Source organism: Botrytis porri, assembly GCF_014898465.1.
Source record: "Botrytis porri strain MUCL 3234 chromosome Unknown BPOR_008, whole genome shotgun sequence".
Classification (NCBI taxonomy): domain Eukaryota; kingdom Fungi; phylum Ascomycota; class Leotiomycetes; order Helotiales; family Sclerotiniaceae; genus Botrytis; species Botrytis porri.
In genome coordinates, this window is record NW_024066082.1 from 920,348 (window position 1) to 938,688 (window position 18,341).

General features: G+C 42.8%; 3 protein-coding genes across 3 annotated transcripts; 1 reads left to right on the forward strand and 2 right to left on the reverse strand.

Annotated features, from left to right (window-relative positions):
* Nucleotides 1-1,849: 1,849 nt before the first annotated feature.
* On the forward strand, nucleotides 1,850-6,445 carry EAF01_006398 (uncharacterized protein; the record flags this gene model as incomplete). Its single annotated transcript, XM_038914652.1, has 3 exons — nucleotides 1,850-4,547; nucleotides 4,631-5,994; nucleotides 6,068-6,445. 3 exons carry the CDS (start codon nucleotides 1,850-1,852, stop codon nucleotides 6,443-6,445), a joined length of 4,440 nt encoding a protein of 1,479 aa, XP_038769607.1.
* Nucleotides 6,446-8,992: 2,547 nt separating this feature from the next.
* EAF01_006399 (uncharacterized protein) lies at nucleotides 8,993-12,315 on the reverse strand (the record flags this gene model as incomplete). Its single annotated transcript, XM_038914653.1, has 8 exons — nucleotides 8,993-10,133; nucleotides 10,182-10,562; nucleotides 10,737-10,922; nucleotides 10,972-11,141; nucleotides 11,191-11,241; nucleotides 11,313-11,334; nucleotides 11,438-11,969; nucleotides 12,057-12,315. 8 exons carry the CDS (start codon nucleotides 12,313-12,315, stop codon nucleotides 8,993-8,995), a joined length of 2,742 nt encoding a protein of 913 aa, XP_038769608.1.
* A 2,535-nt stretch (nucleotides 12,316-14,850) lies between these two features.
* EAF01_006400 (uncharacterized protein) lies at nucleotides 14,851-16,853 on the reverse strand (the record flags this gene model as incomplete). Its single annotated transcript, XM_038914654.1, has 3 exons — nucleotides 14,851-15,494; nucleotides 15,738-16,265; nucleotides 16,316-16,853. 3 exons carry the CDS (start codon nucleotides 16,851-16,853, stop codon nucleotides 14,851-14,853), a joined length of 1,710 nt encoding a protein of 569 aa, XP_038769609.1.
* Nucleotides 16,854-18,341: the final 1,488 nt, after the last annotated feature.

The window sequence follows — 18,341 nt, forward strand, 5'->3', positions numbered from 1 at the left end:
CACCTGCCACCCTTATAAATAGTGCTCAGTGCGTAGTGCATGTGCCTGAGCAGCGTTGAATAGACCGTTACTCTAATTTTGAAGCCAAAAATGCAATTATGACCTGATTCTTATTCAATAGCGGTTTACAGCTTGAATATCGGATGCGTAAAGGAATTAGAGATTATCTAAATCACATGCTAAACATGTGGTATAGAAATTGAACGAGTAGACAATGAAAAATCAAAATCAAAATCAAAATAGATTACACTTTTCGGCCTTTGTGTAGGTACTCAATATGTAATTAGCGTCTTAGGGCTACGCCGCTACAGCGCCGGCAGTTCAGATCATCCATTGAAGTTTCGATATTGAATTGGATCAGTTAAGGGAACAACGTGTTGTCCTCGCGTCGAGCACGAATATCTATCACATTGATAGATTTTTCTTTCTCTTGGAAAAGCCTCGGTCAATATCGGCCATATATGAATTCTAGCATGTTCCTTGTACCAGACGCACTAGATATGGGAGCCAATGTAGAATTTTCCATTGTATTGGATATCGTTTTGTTACTGATGAAGGGGTTGCTTCGGTTCCTGGTCAATTTGTTAGCACTCGAGTAGATACTACAGTAGAGACCTCGCTTTGATATTACTACCTTACCTATCTAACGCCTTTTTTTCTCATACATTTGAAAATACTTGGTTGTGAATCATGTAAAAAGGTATCTATGGTACTGGTATCTAATGATGATGATCATACTTGACTGTTCATATATTCGGTTTCTCATCTGACAGACCAAATTTTTATGCCGCTGTGGCACAGTTAAATTCTCTCGGTTCTGTGAGTTGATCAGCTAATAAATCACTTCAAAGGGTCTAGATTGATCGAAACATCAAGGTAGCCGCTAAACTCACCCTATGGACCTTTCCCTCCAGGGTTTTTTTTCCTTCTATTTTTCCACACGTTTCTCAAAAGGAGGGGGACTTTAAAATTCAGCATGCGGTTGTTAATCGGGAAATCGTATCGTGATCAATAATATCCATTCTTGCCCACTTGCAAAGAGAGAAAAGAGGAAAAGAGAGAAAAGAGGAACAGAGCAACAGAGGAAAAGAGAAATATCCTCATGTTATCAAAAAGAGAACCCAAACAATTCTGAGTATTTCGAGTATTTCGAGGATTCGACAGCAAAAAGAGAGAGGTTTCGAGGAGCCTTCAACCTCATTCATTCAGTCATCCTGGATATTCATCCAGTCATCCATTCTTACATACATACATGCCATCTATCCATTCATCCATCCGTCCATCCATTCATTTCTGGCTCGAATGTATCTTCTTTTCACACTACATTGAAGCTATAGCTTCACCATCATTTCAATTCCCCTTCATCTAAGGCTCATCACCTGAATCAATCGTTCATTTAGGTTGCAAACACTGAATACTGTTGACTCTGTCTACTCATCGCCTTGAGAACTCCGTTCTTCTTCTTCTTGTCGTCTTTCTTTTAATCCATTTGATATATCCCAACCTCATTGAAACAGATTCTAGGAATAACCAATAACAGTTTATCACTCCTCATCGATACTCACTCATTCCCTCCACCAACCACCCACATTCACTCTTCGCTTCAAAGATCTCCCATACATACATACACTTGCTACCTCCACCGAAACCTCTACCCAACCGACCGCCTATCAATATGTTAAGATCCTAGCAGTTTTATCTCAAAACCAACAACACCCACAAAGATTCACTGCCGAAATACTTCCTAGTCAATTTTACGTTGGGCATCGGCAAAGGAAGTGACTCTCCGATATCTTTGCGCTGATGGACCTGCGGATTTTCTGAAAAAAAAAAAATACATAAACATTCGATGTCACCCAGGTCAAGGAAGGCCCAAAAACTTATGCTATCTGATTCACCAACCCATACACAGTCGCCTTTACGAGACGCCGAATATTGTCAATCAAGCGCCAATGAGGAAGATCTACTTGATTCTGAATCTGATACCACTGGAGAATATGAAGAACTCGATGCAATAGGTCTCACAGACCTTCTGAACTTCGACCCTAAACCCACTCTGATATTTGATCTTTTGCACCATAATGCCTTTGGAGATAATTTGGATCCGAGATTCATGAACAAAACTTTCCGGTCCAATATTCTTCTCACGAGTACCATATCTCCAAACTCTGAAGGACATACTTCCCCAATCCTCCATTCTAGAGGTCCTGCCTCTACAACCTTCAGATCTCTAATCAAGGACTTCGTTCAGAAACAAACCAGTGGAGATTACCCAGGCCAATCATTTTCATACAATGGGTTCCTCTGGTCTGGATTCACAATACGGAAGAGATGGGTCTTAATTTGTGGTAACAAAATTGATGTTGAGTTGAGAGATCTTATATTTAGTAATTACCCTCACAGCCAAAAAGGTACTTTGAGCACCACCTTCTCCGACAAGACAATTGCAGCTTTAAAAGATGTCCAAGTGTCAAATTTAAATAGCCCGGCAAGTGGCGCACAAAATCAAAATGAAGATGTCATTATAAGTGAGATGGTCGGGGGACCATCCTCAGATTGGATCACCGAGTCTCCAGTTGCGGATTGGACTATCGAGCGTCCCGAAGGGTATCTCTCTGATCACATCGTCTTCACTCGAGGTGTGGACTGGTCTTCGACGCCTTTAGGTCCCATGAACAGCTGGTCGCCCGAATTTCGCCAGATCGTGAACATGGTGATGGCCAACCCTCATCCTGCTGCTATTTTCTGGGGCGAAGAGTTAACCGTATTGTACAATCAAACTTACGCGGAGACTGTAGCTGGTCAGAAGCATCCACGTTTGATGGGAACAGGCGCTCGAGGTCCTTTCGCTGAAATTTGGGAGGAGATCGGCGAGATATTCAATGAGTGCAGACGGACAGGGAGAGGAATCGCCATGACAGATCAAATGTTACCCCTGGAGCGTCAAGGATTTGTCGAGGAAACTTTTTACTCTTGGAGCTTGACACCCATCTGGAAAACCGGCCCTAGCCCTGAGCTCCTAGGCGTTTACAACGCACCCTTTGAGACGACTCAAAAGGTAGTGAGTAATCGAAGGACGAGGACACTTTTGAAAGTCGGCGAAGAAACAGCTCTTGCTCAATCTGTGACGGATTTTTGGCAATTGATGCTTGGCGGTCTTGCCGAGAACGAATATGACTTCCCATTTGTTTTGCTTTACTCGGTTCTCGATGACATTGAGAATGATGCAACATCATCGAGAGGTTCAATTTCTTCAGAAAGTTCTACAAGTATCAAGTCAGTTATTTTAGAAGGATCGTTAGGTGTTCCAGAAGGGCATGCAAGCGCTCAAAGCAGACTCGATCTAAAAAGACATCTGGGAGGATATGTGCCAGCCTTGAGAGAAGCCATGAAAACACGCCAACCAACTTTATTGTCACTTTCGGATAGTATGCTTCCAGTCGGCTTAACACGAGGATATAATTGGAGAGGTTTTGGCGAGCCATCACGAGAGGCTGTGGTATTGCCTTTGAGGCCAACTAATGCTGAAAATACTTTGGGCTTTCTAGTTATTGGTGTGAACCCCAGGAGACCGTATGATGCCGATTACGAATCTTTCGTCAAAATCATGAACAGACAATTGGCAAATTCCCTAGCATCGGTCACCCTTTTCCAGGACGAAATCCGACGTGGTACTGATGCTGCAGAAATCGCTGCTGCTGAGCGTATGAAACTCTATGAAGAGTTAGCATTTCAGAAAGGAAGATTGCAACATATTGCCGAAGTTTCGCCGGTAGCTTTATTCTCAGTTGACAGTGATGGTACATTGCTCGAAGCGAACGATCGTTATTACGAGATTACGAACCTGCCTCGCGATACCGCTTCTAGAATGTCTTGGATGGATATGATTGCCCCATCTAGCATTCCGACTATGATGAAGGGTTGGGAGAAACTCACCACCCGTAATCAGCCATGGTCTGGTGAGCTTCAACTCGTCAAACCATGGTATGATCCAATCACTGGCGATGAGTATGAGAATTGGATTCTGGCGAGTTACCAGCATGAATTTTCTTTGGATGGAAGTATCAAGAGTATCATGGGATATTGCACCGACATCACGCTCCAAAAAAGGTTCGCGAAGGAAATGGAAGATCGTGCAGAGCTTTCTGAACAACTTTTACTTCGCACAAACCAGGCCAACGAAATTGAACGTAACTTTAGAAGATTTAGTGACCTTGCTCCTGGTGGCCTAGCTATCCTCGATCCAGAAGGTAGACTGACCTACGCCAATGAGCAATGGTTTCAGATTTCTGGTCTCGCAAAGAGTGAAACCTTAGCAGAAATTCCCTTCTCATGGATGAATGCAGTATATGAGTTGGACCGACCGAAGTTTAGATCGCAATGGTTAGCGCTGGTAGAGAAAGCAACTCCATTTGTGATAGAAACACGCATGGAACAACCGTGGGTAGGAGACATAGCCGGGAGTACATTGACTATACAACGCTGGGTATTGGGTACATTCTCTGGAGAGAATGACGAAAACGGGAAGTTGAAGAGTGTGATGGGCTGTAAGTTTGAAATAGGACCTTGTTCTTCCCTAGCGAAAACTAAATCCATAACTTTACAACTGGTTTTTACTGACACAACATAGGCTCAACAGATATCTCCCGGATTAAATGGGCAGAAGAAATTCAAGACAGACGGCTAAAGGATTACGAAGAAACAAGACGCCAGCAAAATTCATTTATTGACATAACAAGTCATGAAATGCGTAATCCACTCAGCGCTATTGTTCAATGTGCAGATGGTATCTCATCATCCCTGAAACAGTACAGAACAGCAAACAAGGATCTGGAGGAACGCGATTACCAACTCGCGACTATTTTGAAAGATGGCATAGATGCCGCCGAAACAATTCAACTTTGTGCTCAACACCAAAAATCAATTGTTGATGATGTTTTGATGATTTCCAAATTAGATTCAAATTTGCTCACAATTACACCTGTCTCTACTAAACCTGTAGAGGTGGTAAAGCTAGGACTGAGGATGTTTGCCGGAGAATGTCAAATGAATACCATCTCTCTCAATTTAGACATCAAAAAGTCTTTTCAAGAGTTGAGAGTCGACAGTGTCATGCTCGACTCAAGTAGATTGACTCAAGTATTGATTAATCTCATGACAAATGCTATCAAATTTACCAAGGACGAGAAGATCCGAGAAATCCATGTTTCCATAAGTGCCTCCCTGGAACCACCTTTATTAGAGTCATTGGCCAATTTCGAATACTTCCCATCTCCTACCAGGTTTTCGAAAGCCAATATTACCGATAGCGAGGAATGGGGTAGAGGTCAAATCATATATCTTCGATTCGAAATAAAAGATACTGGTTGTGGATTAACACCTGCCGAGAAGAAGAACTTGTTTACACGTTTTTCGCAAGCATCGCCTCGAACTCATGTGCATTATGGAGGATCTGGCCTTGGACTATTTATCTCGCGACAACTTACTGAATTGCAAGGTGGAGAAATCGGCGTGGCATCAGAGTTTGGGGTTGGGAGTACTTTCGCTTTCTACATCAAATGTCGTCGTGCATTAGTAAGGGCAAAAACTCTGGATGTTGAATCGCAGATGACTTCGGATCTGGAGGCTAATGGGAGACTTGCAACAAATGTTCCGAAAAGTATCAAGGACCATGAAGAAAACATGTTGAACAAGCTCCTGGATTTGAAGGAGAAGGGAAGATTACCTACTAATCGCAACTCATTCGGATTCGAGGAGGAAGAAAGCCAAAGGGTGAAAACGAATAAGACTCCGGATTTTCTCAGGCCTAATTCGTGGAGTGTTTTGATTGTGGAGGATAATTTAGTTAATCAAAAGGTGTTGGCGGCACAAATGAAGCGGTTGGGATGTACAGTTTACGTGGCAAATCATGGAAAGGAAGCCATTGAATTTATAAGTCGGACGAATTGGATGAGTGAAAAGGTGGATCATTCGAATGTTGTTGTGCCAAAGAAGGTAAGATGATCCCTTTCTACGTTCATTTTCTTGTATTCCCCCCATATAATTCATGCTGACATCTAGCCCACAGAACGCCGGCATTCCAAACCAAACCCAAAATCCTTCACAATTGCATCAGCAATCGCGATCAGAAAATTCACTCATTCCTCTCACCCTCATTCTTCTCGACATTGAAATGCCCGTAATGGACGGTCTCACTTGCGCCAGGGAGATACGCAAGATGGAAAAGAATGGGGCACTGAAAGGACATGTACCAGTGGTGGCTGTGACTGCCAATGCGAGAGCAGAACAGATTCAGCAAGCGCTGGAAGCTGGTATGAATGAAGTTATGACGAAACCTTTTAGGATTACGGAATTAGTGCCAGTCATTGAGGGAGTGCTTGTTAGGTTTGGGGGTGAGAAAGGGGGTCCGAGAGAGGAGAAAGGGAAGGGACAAGATAAGCGCTAGGAGGGATTGAAACGAAACAAAAAAAAGACACCCCGAAAAGAGGCACTCATTCTATAAGATAGAAAGGAGATGCAATTACGACAATGAACAAAAGAACATACAAACGGGTGAAGAAACCGAGAAATCAGAGGATGAGAAACCGAGCAGTGTAACGCAAGGAAACGAAACGCAACGCACAATACATGGATGATACGATACCTTATGAGCATATGGGAGAGGGGGTTCTTTTTTATTCTACTTTGCATTGCGTGGTGCACAGCGATCGATGGATTTGGCTTATAATTAAATACCCTTTTGCATATCGAGTTGAATGGTGGATGGGAAGGATAGGGAGGATAGGAAAGGATAGGGAAGGATAGGGAAGGATAGGGAAGGATAGGATAGGATAAGATAGGATAGGAATTGTATGAGCATATGAATGATTAGATGAGAAGTGAGATAGGATCACCAGGTGGATAGGATTTGAAAACCAGAATCGGAAAAGATGATGAGGGTGAGAAAGAGAAAATTGTAGAAGAGGTTATTTGAGTTACTTGTTTGTTACTTATTTAGCCTTTCTGAATCTTACATGCATACATACCTGATTAAGAGTTCAAACATTATAAAATGGGGTTCTAAAAGTTGAATGTGATGATCTTTTAGTAGGACTTTATGTAAGTTGAACTGACATAACTGTATTTCTCTCTTTTCGGGTGTAGGAATTGCGTGTAATATTGATGGATTCTTGAAATGGGAAAAGGGTGATTGGTTAGTTACCGGGATACAGATGGGATCTAGACATCATAATTGTCCTCGCCCAATCTTTCTACTCATATGTAGCACTCATATAACAACTTTAACCCAGACACAAAACCAAATGGAAAATAGAAATAGAAATATTCGAGAAATCCTCATAGGGAGGTAAGTAACAAAATCGTAGTGCGTCCCATCTTCCCCAGTTTCAATTCTCGGGACTTCAAAGGGGGAGGAGTCATGAAGATGTTTTCTTCCCCGCTCGAGCTTTCGAACTCTGAGCGGGCTGGGGGGATCGGATCGGATTGGATTGGAAAGGGGAGGTTGGAAAGGAGGAAAGTAGGAAAGTGGGATAGGAAGTATATAGATCTATCCACCTGTACCTGTCCAAGCAACCCTCCTCCTGCAAAAATAAAGATTCCGATTCCTCCTTCTCGCGTATCCGCCTCTCTGGCTTCCATTACATTACACATTCGTGGATATGGATTTAAATTTCAGATTTACACATCTTTGTTTTTTGGGGGGCGAGGGGGGGCAACTACCTACTCATTACTAATAATTTATTTGATATGATTTCTCATAGAATATTGATATATATATATATATGAATAAAACAACAATGTCATCTTCATTCACAAACTCACAGATAGGATATGAAATCTTTCCTTCGTTGCTTATATATCCTCATCCTATGGCGTCTAAACAATATACTATATATATATATCTAACTCTACAAATTTCAAATCGTAATAAAATAAAATAGAATAAATCGATATGATATACTCGAGTAGTGGCTCGAGAGTAGTTAGTTAGGTAAGAAAAACCACTTAAACTTCATTTCAAGATACGACACGACACGAAATGATCCATCTACCCAGGTACTCATCGTCTAACTTCCCAACAACAGAAAGGAGGAATACTTCCCCTCGGAACAAAGATAGCTAGTAGCTAGTAGCTATCTACACAAAACCCGAAATGGAAAAAGCAAGGTGCATTAGATCATCCTATGGGAGATGAATTCAGCTTTCTACTTCAACTTCGACTTCGACTGTAACTCAACAAATCATTAGGGATGAGTGGTACCTCTCAACTCTCGAGGGATTGGAACTCACGCTACGGTATTGTGGAAGACAGCTCCTCGTGACGTCTGCTCCTCTTACTCATTTGATGTTCACTTTCCCGCCAATCTTCATTCTTTTTTACCATCTCTAAAAAACTCGCCATATGCATTCCATCCCGTCCAATCCCACAATAATCGCAGTCGAAAAACTCGCCATTCGCGAGGAGGGGTTTCTCCGAAAAAGAATTAACGAAAATTAATCGAGAGCCTTACTCATACAATCCGACAAAAATGATGCATTCACCTTCCCTCATTCCTTCAAACCTCAATCTAATCTCAAAGAAAAGACCATAGATACAATACGAATATTTTCTCTATGTAGGCAGGTATTCCAAACCCATTATCCATACTAATAATAAGCTCCATCTTTTTCCAAACCCTACCATACCATATCATCCCATACCACCCCATTCCAAACACACATCTATATATAATCGAATTCATCAATGGTACATACAAATCTCATCTTATTAAAGTCAAAAATAATCCCCTGTGACAAGAACACAACGCAAGTAATCCTACAAAACTCCTACGCTGAATTTCATGCCAGGCTCCTGTTTCCGCCCCGACCATGATCATTGATCATCATAACCCTATCCACCCTATCATAATAAGCCCGACAGAATCCCTTCGCAATTCTATCCTAGTATCATCGCATTATATCATATCGTATTATATCAAAACACCCTTAGTAATTATGAGAACCAGTCGTCGTCCCCAAACCCTCTATTAATGCCCTCACCACCGCCTGCACCTGTGTTACCACCTCCATTCCCAGGATTGGAATTGCCATTATCATAGAATGGGTTGCCTATCCCGGTACCTAGATCACCACTCAAGCTATGACTGTGCCGCCCAGTACCAATACCAACACCTCCACCCATCCAATTCTCAAACCCAACTACTAAGCTCGCTTGATCCCGCAACCACCAATCCTGGCTTTGAACTAACTGTTCCACTCCACCAAACAGTGTACTAGGACTGACATATCTATTTGCACTTCTATTCCCACTAGTCAATGGGCTACTATTAGCCGTAGAAGTAGCATTCGTGATACTAGGAGCAAAAGATTGAGCCGGGTTGGTATAAATTGTACGGGAGAGAGGATATGCAGAGACAGGTGCCATGTGAAGGGGATTTGTCGTAGAATATGAGATGGAATCTGTGTGATCGGATGGTGGCGAGACAACATTTTGGAGTCTAGGCAGCGAAGACTGCGTTGTTGAATCACTTATCAAACTATTCGTAATTGAAATCTCTGAATCGAGAGGATAGCTATACAAGCTCTGTTGTAACTGAGTTTGACTTCTTGTAAGGAGCGGTTGGGAATTTACAGGAGTCTGGAAGTGAGTAGGTGATGATGATGATGATGGTGTAGTCACTATTACCTCTGATTTCGGCGTTGGAACATCGGCTGTCGAGAAATACCCAAACCTGCTATCAGTTCGAGAGAATACAGCAGACGCTTCTGTAGGAAGATGGATATTCCATTTTCGAGCAAGCACAGAGAGGATTGAAAGAGTACGGCGTGCACAAAGCCAATCATCGGCAATTTCCTCGAGATGTTTGACACCGTGAATTATATCTCTCTTCGCTGTCTTTTCCGGAAGATTCAGGAGGTGAATTGTACAAGCAGAGTGAACAATATAAACTGCTATATTGCAAATTTGCCGAAGTCCATATATACGCTTGTAGAGACGCATTAATTTGGATATCGAACCAGCAGCTTGTGTGCAAAGTTTCCGAGGAGATACATGTGTCGGTAAAGGCGATGTGCTTGGATTGTATTTGAGGAAGGGCCGAAACAGGTGGATGTATAAAAGATGGAAAAACATGCTATGTAATATCAGTAATGAGTTGAAGTTTAGATATAGTAGTGCATACTGCATGAGAAGGACATTAGGTAATTGTCCTTCCTTTGGTTCAAACTCTTTGGGTAAATCTCTTTTCCAAGCCTCGAGTCTTGTTTGTAATTCGCTAAGCTTTTTCAACTCCTGTGATCTTCCAACACCCCTTTCAACATTTTGTGGATGATAAAAAAATGTTAGAAGATCACTACTAATCTCACACAGGCTCGAAATCTGTAAAGCTACAGCTCTTGTCCTTGATGGTTGGGAATTCAATTGACCGATTCCATTATCTGTGTAAGGTGACCAAATTTCATCATCGAATTTTTTAACGTCATATTTTGGGACGGTAATGTCAGTTACTGACAACAGAGGTAGTCTTCCCAAATAATTCGAAAAGCATTTGTCAAAGAGAAAGCTATCGAGGAATATCAGTAATTGCCCATCAAAGAACGGATTTCAAGAAAATGAGGAATTAATATTGCATTAGAAGTAAAAGCTAGAAGTTGAAGGACCGAAAAAAACAGAACTTGGGGTCGGGCAACAAATTGAACAATGATGAACAAGAATATATCGAATCAATTCAACATACCAGCCCCAAAATGTCACTCTTCTAACATCGATTTCGTCTTCATCAACGGTAAATTCCTTTGGACTGTTTTTATTGATTCCGGAATCCAGATTGAGACCCATATCTTGAGCCATTCGGAATGCCATTCCAGAGTAGACCCAGCCCTTTCCTTCTCGGCCTGCACCTGCTTCACGAACTGACATCAAACTGCCATCATGTTAGATATACATATTCGAACATGAGGATAAGTACTCACCACAGAGCTTGTATCGTAGTCAATCTTGGTTTTTCAAACTCTTCATTTTCAATAAATAGTCTTTTCGCTTCCGCAAAATAATGATCGCCTTTAGTTGCGGTATCACCTGGATCTGCACAAGCTTGGGGAGAATTTGTAAAATGACACCCCAAAGCCAGCATAGCATTAACCTAAGAGTCGTTAGAAACTAATAACATTGAGGGTTGAGTTTTCACTAACCAATAACGATGAACAGTACATTGTTCTTTTTGGCGTCACTGGAGGTTTTCCCTGAATTCCGTTAACCCTGGTTGTTTTCAATTGCGGAATACAATGAGCCAGTGTCTGGCAAGCAAACATACCAAAAGGAAGTCTTTATAAAAACTAGTAATATCAATCAGTCAATAATTCTTGAAGCAAAACGACATGATGGGAAAGTGAAATGGGCCGGCTTCGAATCGGGGAGTATGAAGAAAGAAAAACCCACAGCGTTTTACTTAATGTCGTAAAATATGGATAATGCCATGTAAAATACATATTGATCAAATGAACGATAACCTCTGTATCACTTGTGACTGTCGTCCATGACAGGAGAGGTTCATCTTGTTGCGTCGTTTCCAAAGCATCCCCATGCTCAACACTTGCTGCATCGAGATAAATCAAATTCGAGGTGCCTCCCAAGAACCTTACCGAACCGTTCTCTAATCTCAATTCACCCATCTTTCCCGATAATTGAGTCTCGAAAGTCGGTAAACCAGATGACGTACATGCCATGTTGTCGTCCATATCATCATCATCGTCTTCGAATGCTTGGTCTTGTTTCAAGATACTTTCTGCTACATCATCGAGACTTTCACACGTCCGAATTTGGCGGACCAGATTTGGCACATCTTCCTCTGCGGCATTCAATATCGCTTGTATCAATGTTTGTAGAGTGGAATGGCGAGTCTTCAGACTATCGATCTTTTCTTTATATACGCCTTTTCTTCTATGGTCTGATAAGGGATCGTATACACATTCTGTCAATTCACAATGTCAGTTCAAGTGCTCAGCTAGTTTTGCAGACCAATTGCCACAGATCAATTGAAGACATGAGATGAACATACCAGTCCCATATACACTCGAGCAAGCTGCGCAACTTGGTGTGTTTCCATCGCATTTGGATTTGCGCTTCCTACATGCGACACAAGCTGTTGAAACACATCTTCTCTTCATCGCAGCGGCATCTCTGCTACTCCTCGATCTTTTATTCGACGTCGAGCTCTCCCGGTCGGTCGTCACATTACTCTCCGGTTTGATCATGACATTATTCAACGAGGACGACGATCCTCCATCAATATGACCCGCATCCCGTACGTCAGCCATCTAGCGCGAGAGAGGGGCACGATCCTCAGCTTATCCCCTCGTCGTTATCCGTTTCAAATCCGTTGATGGGTATTGATGCGGTGTACGGTGGTGCGCTGCGGGTCCCCAGTAGCCGGTAGACAAGGCTTATCCGATCCGATAAGTATTTACGGAGTGCACACGCGCGGACCTATCCTTTCTAGTTGCCAATTCTGAGGGAATGCTACCCCAGACCATTAACCGTTTCGAAGCCGTAAGCAGAGCTGTTTCCTATCTCTGTCCTTCCTATGTTAAAGCGATAGGCACAAATATACTCGAGTCCTTATCACAACTAATCGCTGCATGGATTTTTTGGCCGTGTTCAAGAATGTATAAGTAGAAGAAGAATCCTCCTCCCTAGCTCGAGTTGATTCCCTGGAGATTGAAGTGATGATTCTTCCTAGAGATGGAGATGATTTTCATGTGGGCAAACAGCTATGTTCTCTTATGAAGCGCAATGCCCAAGTAAAGCAAAGAAATGGAATGCTGCTGCCATCAAACTTCTAGATTGATAAGAGTGGTTGGCTTGTGACTGGGGAAGGGGGGATGTAAAGAGTGGAGATATCAATTGGATTCGAGGAAATTTCTAATGCATAGATCCGATTGGCCAAGAGACATATACAATAATAAGGTTAACAGACAAAATGTCTAAAGGCATATGAATCTCTTTCTGTTGCTCAATCTAACCCAACATATATCCAACATTTCTATTATATAAATCTTTCCATTCAATGTGATGTTACTTCCTTAATATAATTCTTATTAATATCGGTGATAATGAAGTGTGTGTCTCCGAATTGATGAGATCGATGCTATTTAATGTACATAGTGTCCGCTTGCCGCTGAGGTTTTTTTTTTCTATTACGGGGCCATCATTCTCTCAAACTCGTCAAGATCCTTTCTTTTCTTGATGCCCTATAGGGCCGCACTACCTGTCTATCATATTACTACTGTCGCTACTGCTTGTCAGCACTGGTGGAGTCTCATTCTCACCTGTGCTGACGGCTCTTGGTCCCTTGGTCCCTCGTGCCCTAACCTTGCACTCACACAACGTCCTTGCACGCTTCCACACTTTCAGTGAGCATTTTGGCCCTGCATTTACGAGTCTTATTTTCTTCAAAGATCGGCGACTGCAGGTAGATGCAGCATGAACAATAGCCCGCCAAACCCTCAAAGCTTCATTAATGGCCATGTAAGCTTCGAGGCCTTCCCAACCAAGAGATGCCCAGGTGCTCAAGCAAAGCTTACGATATCGTCATATTATCCCATACGCTCGAGGTTTCCATTAGCTGAGTCCCATGTATTTCAGTTGAGGCGTGATTGGCTATTGCTCTTGGCATCTATGTTGATAAAGAACCGCTGTGCCGCATCCTCACCGTATAGGATGTCATAATCCCTCTCACTGCCATGTCTTACACGCAATCAACACAGGTATGGATATGTTATTTTCGGTTAGCCCCGACGGTTGACCGTTAAGCTTAAGCCAAACCCGTCATGACGAATTCGGGATCATGATACTTCGCGACTACATAGAATTAGATGGACTTTATGGCGATAAGTATGTACATCCGGGGAGGCACTCTCGCCTAGTAGTGGACGGAATTGAGGTCTATGTCATCATCGTCGACTCACCTTGGAATCCTGTTCTCTTTTGCAACTAGTATGCACCTGTCGACATTCGAGATTCAAAGGAAGAGTTAGTTCTGAGTGAGATTCTTGGCAACCAGACATTACCTTGTCGAAGCAAATCTTGGACGTTGAAAGATGGGGTTCCTCACTCAAAGCGATGCGTTGGTAGTGTAGTACCGCATTGTCATATTGCTTGTTCTCCGAAACTAGGAGTTAAGGACGTCGAATGGTTCATTGCTTGATGGTAATTGTAGACATTGGTGTCGACGTCGTTGTGACTGGACATGGAGTTCTCAAGGTTCCGTGACTTGGAAGTAATCCGGAAGCCGGCGGAAGTAAATTTCATGTCTACTTAAACTCCTTGTCTACTGCTGACACGGAAAGAATCCGCAGTGCGTTTTATGTCAACGCATTCTTGGGCGCCGAAGAAATTGCGCAATCTTCACTACTTTTTGAGTGCCGCTCAGTCAATGATGTCTCAGATTGAAGGTATTGGTGACATGGTCTACTCATTCTCGTTTAAGGTTTGCAGAAGGAACTCTCAGCCGAATTACATCATTGCCATAAGGATTCGCATTCAATCTAGCAAGACATTTCTTACAGCAATGATGATCGAAGTATACGCTTGTCAGGCCTCATAACTCTATTTGGCCATTCAAGAATACAGACGCAATTTCGTTCTCCGTTTCAACAACCATCGTATTACTATATATATATATATACTCATCAATTTGATCCGCAAAAGGGTATTTTTTACACTGCCGTTTGACCTCAAAAATCGCTCAGTAACTCCATATGGCTATGCTTGTCATCGATTACGCTCGAATCCGACCCACCAATAATAATCCCATAACCCCATCCTACTAGTCGTACACTTCCGCATTTGTCTTATCCCGCTGCAAATGTACTTCTCGTGCGAAGTCTCTCGCCATATATCCACAGCAAAATGGGAGCCGGCCACCCCAAACCAATCGCGATAAATCCGATCAAACTATTACCCCACCCATAGTCTAACGCTGCATAAAGGTACGGGGCGAACAATGGGAAACCGAAACCAGCCAAACTTCTCAAAACAGTTGCTGCTCCGATAGCACTTGCAGCATACTTGGTATAGGAGTCGACTATATACGTTTGAATGCACTGGAATCCGATAATGGTTCCTGCTGCAAAAATTGCCGCTCCAATATTCGGCACGATCCAATGAGTTTTAGCTTGAGCCGACCATCCATACCAAAAGAGCCCCACTGGCACAAGCAAAGCACCGGGAATCATTAGAGGGACTCGAAATTCGGGCTTTCCCACTCCGTTGTTACGTGCTTTCAATGCTCGGTAAATTCTATCTTGTGCCGGTGCACATATTTGCGTACCCAAGAAGAAACCGACTCCCAAAGAAATGTAGTTGAGCCCACCCATCCCAATGCTTTCGTTGTATACTCCTTCCCATAATCCAGGAAACGTGGAGAGTACAAGATACATGATACCATAGAGGTAAGCCATGTATACTGCTAACACCTGAATGATGACTTGCGTTCCTACATGATCGGCAAGTCAGTAAAGGCAAGATTTATAGGATCGCGCGCAAAAGAGTTACTCAATGCCAGATGTATAAGTATGTGATCATTGCCCTGTATGAGATTATGGCCGTCTAAGCAGATACTTTATGCTCCAGCATAGCTCTTCATAGACTACTGAACTCTGAGGGGTTTCTCACATGCTTGTATGACGCTTGTGCTGACATAAGAAATGGTGAAATTTGATGAAATATCTAAGCATACCAAGTAGTTTGAACGGTCGCGTCAGACTAACAGAAAGAGCCTTGAAAATAGTTCTGTCTGGAACGTCCCATTCTGTGTGAAGGTCTTGATTTCCAGTCTCCTTGATGAGCTTATTCTTCTTACGTCCGAGTAAAACAGGTGGAAATGTTTCTTGAAGGTAGAATAAACCTATTATTTGAATGACCGCATCTGCAATGGTAGTAGCATAGAAGACCCATCTCCAGGTGGTATTCTCGGCTATGAACCCGCCTGCTATTGGTCCAACTGCCGGTCCCAGGAGTGGAGCGAGAGAATATATAGAGATTGCTTTGCCACGCTCTTCGGCTGTGAATAAATCACTGAGTACTCCACCTCCCAGAGCTAAAGGGGCAGAGCCACCTAGGCCGGCAAGAAATCGGAAAGCAATCAATTGCCCCTTGGTTTGCGCCAAACCACAGCCGAGATTGAAAAACAAGTATACAAGGTTGCTAACTTGCACTATAATAACTCGTCCAAACATTTCACTCAGCGGTCCGAGAAACAATGGGCCTTTTTCATATCAGTGTTTGCCTATTGTCGCAACGATAGAATCGACTCACCAACCGCATAAGCCAGGACGAAAATAGATAGCACCAGACTTTGCTCTATGGAATTTTCAATATGTAGATCCGAGCTTATTGAAGTCAGAGCGGGTGCTACCATGGAAGAGGAAACTGGGGATATGAAGGTGAAACTTGAAACTACCAAGACTGCAGCCCATTTACGCCCAATCTTCCAATTCTTAGGATTCTCTGGATCATGTGGTCCTTCCCAAGTAACTAGATTTGGATCCCTCACACTTTTCGTGCTCTTTTGCGTCTTTTCTCTCCCCAATTCAACATCTCTCTCCACCTCAATCCCATCTACAACTTCTGGTGATATACTTGAAGTGTCATCGGTATCTGTATCCTCCGGATCAGTGGTAGAATCGCGTTCCATATCTTGATTAGTTTTTCCTTTAGATGCACTAGGACGACCTGTATAATAAGAAGTGTCATCAAGGTGATTTCCAGATAGACATCGATTTAGCCCAGGAGAAGAATCAGGTTTTGATGCACCTGACTTGCGGGTCTCTTGCCTCGATATCGAGTCTGCCATATTTGAGGTAAGAAACCCTCCTATGCTTTCCCTTATTATTGGCGCTTATCTGTTGTTGTAATCGCTTGGTTTATGTATGTTGACAAAAAGAATTCCGTGAGAAGAAAAAGAAAACGTCAATCCGAAACAAGAGGATTATATTAACAATAGATATTGAAAGGAAAAGATCGTCAAGCATGACATGAAGCTTTTGAGTGAATGAAAAGTATAGTATAATTGCAGAAATCGGAAGGACAGCGAAGTAACTTTAAAACATGAAGGACTCACTCTTTATATATATGAAAGATATATTTACCTACCTCTCTGAGAGCGTCTCCACTTGCGTCATGCTAATTGGAGATTGGAGGTATGTAATGGACGATGGCGATTGACCGTTCTTCATCTGGCGGGGCCGGCTAGATTCATGCGGGTTTTGGGAGAAAAATTCCCAAAAATTCCAATTAGGCCCTGTCTGGACTGCTTTAGAAGACGGGTATCGGCACCGTCTATACGAAAAGGGAAGCGGTGAGTGCGGACTCTTCATCATGTGATCTGTACACGGCGACAACGTTCTTATGTCCGTTGCGGAATAGTGAAAATTTGAAAGCGACTGCGTGGCGTTCAAAGTCATGCACTGTGATTACAGAGTAGGAGGTGAAGATGGTGGGTGGGTGGTGTGGGTCGCAGGATTGTAACGACTAGCAACTGAGAAAGCCATTCATAGATCAGGGTATTGACAATAAATATACTTCGTAGATAGCACAATTTATATTATTGTACGTCGCCTGGAGAGAGTCATCGCTTATCCTGTCCCATTATTGTCTTTATTACTTTATCTCAGGTTGTGTAAATGCAGTAATCCAAGATAGGCAGTCAACGGAGTAAGCAATACTGAGCAGGAAAAGACAATGGCCTATCGGTGGAAGGTCAAGGCACATCTCTATGCCGGCCGAAGCTCTCGAATCTTGCTGCAATGTACGAAGTAGCTTGATAATGATTCGTGCCATTTACCCCCATTCTCACTACTCCGTACGCCTTCGTGGTCAAACGCCTAGGGACATACGATGATAGTAGCCAAGAATTCTCGAACTTCTATTGACAGTGCGTGTGTATAGTTCATGAGGCATGTAATGAAATCCAAGGAAGAGTTGAACGTTCTTGATGTCTCGAAACACACCTCAATTCGTCGTTAGTTCTACTAATTCGACTGCTAGACAATCTCAGACATCGTGACACCCGTCAGTATGCCAGTCCGGGTTCGAAAGAGATACTCCCCAAGCTTATTAGATGATGCACGATATCGTCGTCGATCGCGTGTATGTCTCGAGCATGTCTCGAGCATGTCTACCACTTTGATATTGAGACTCGTATCGATAGCGTATATTTGACGGCCTGTCCCTTGCTAGTTTTGCAAATCATCCATACTTGGCATTGCTGGAGCTCTTTGACGGATCAGATAAATATATCCGGAATATATGTGCGATTGGTGTACGCATCATCGACGAAACT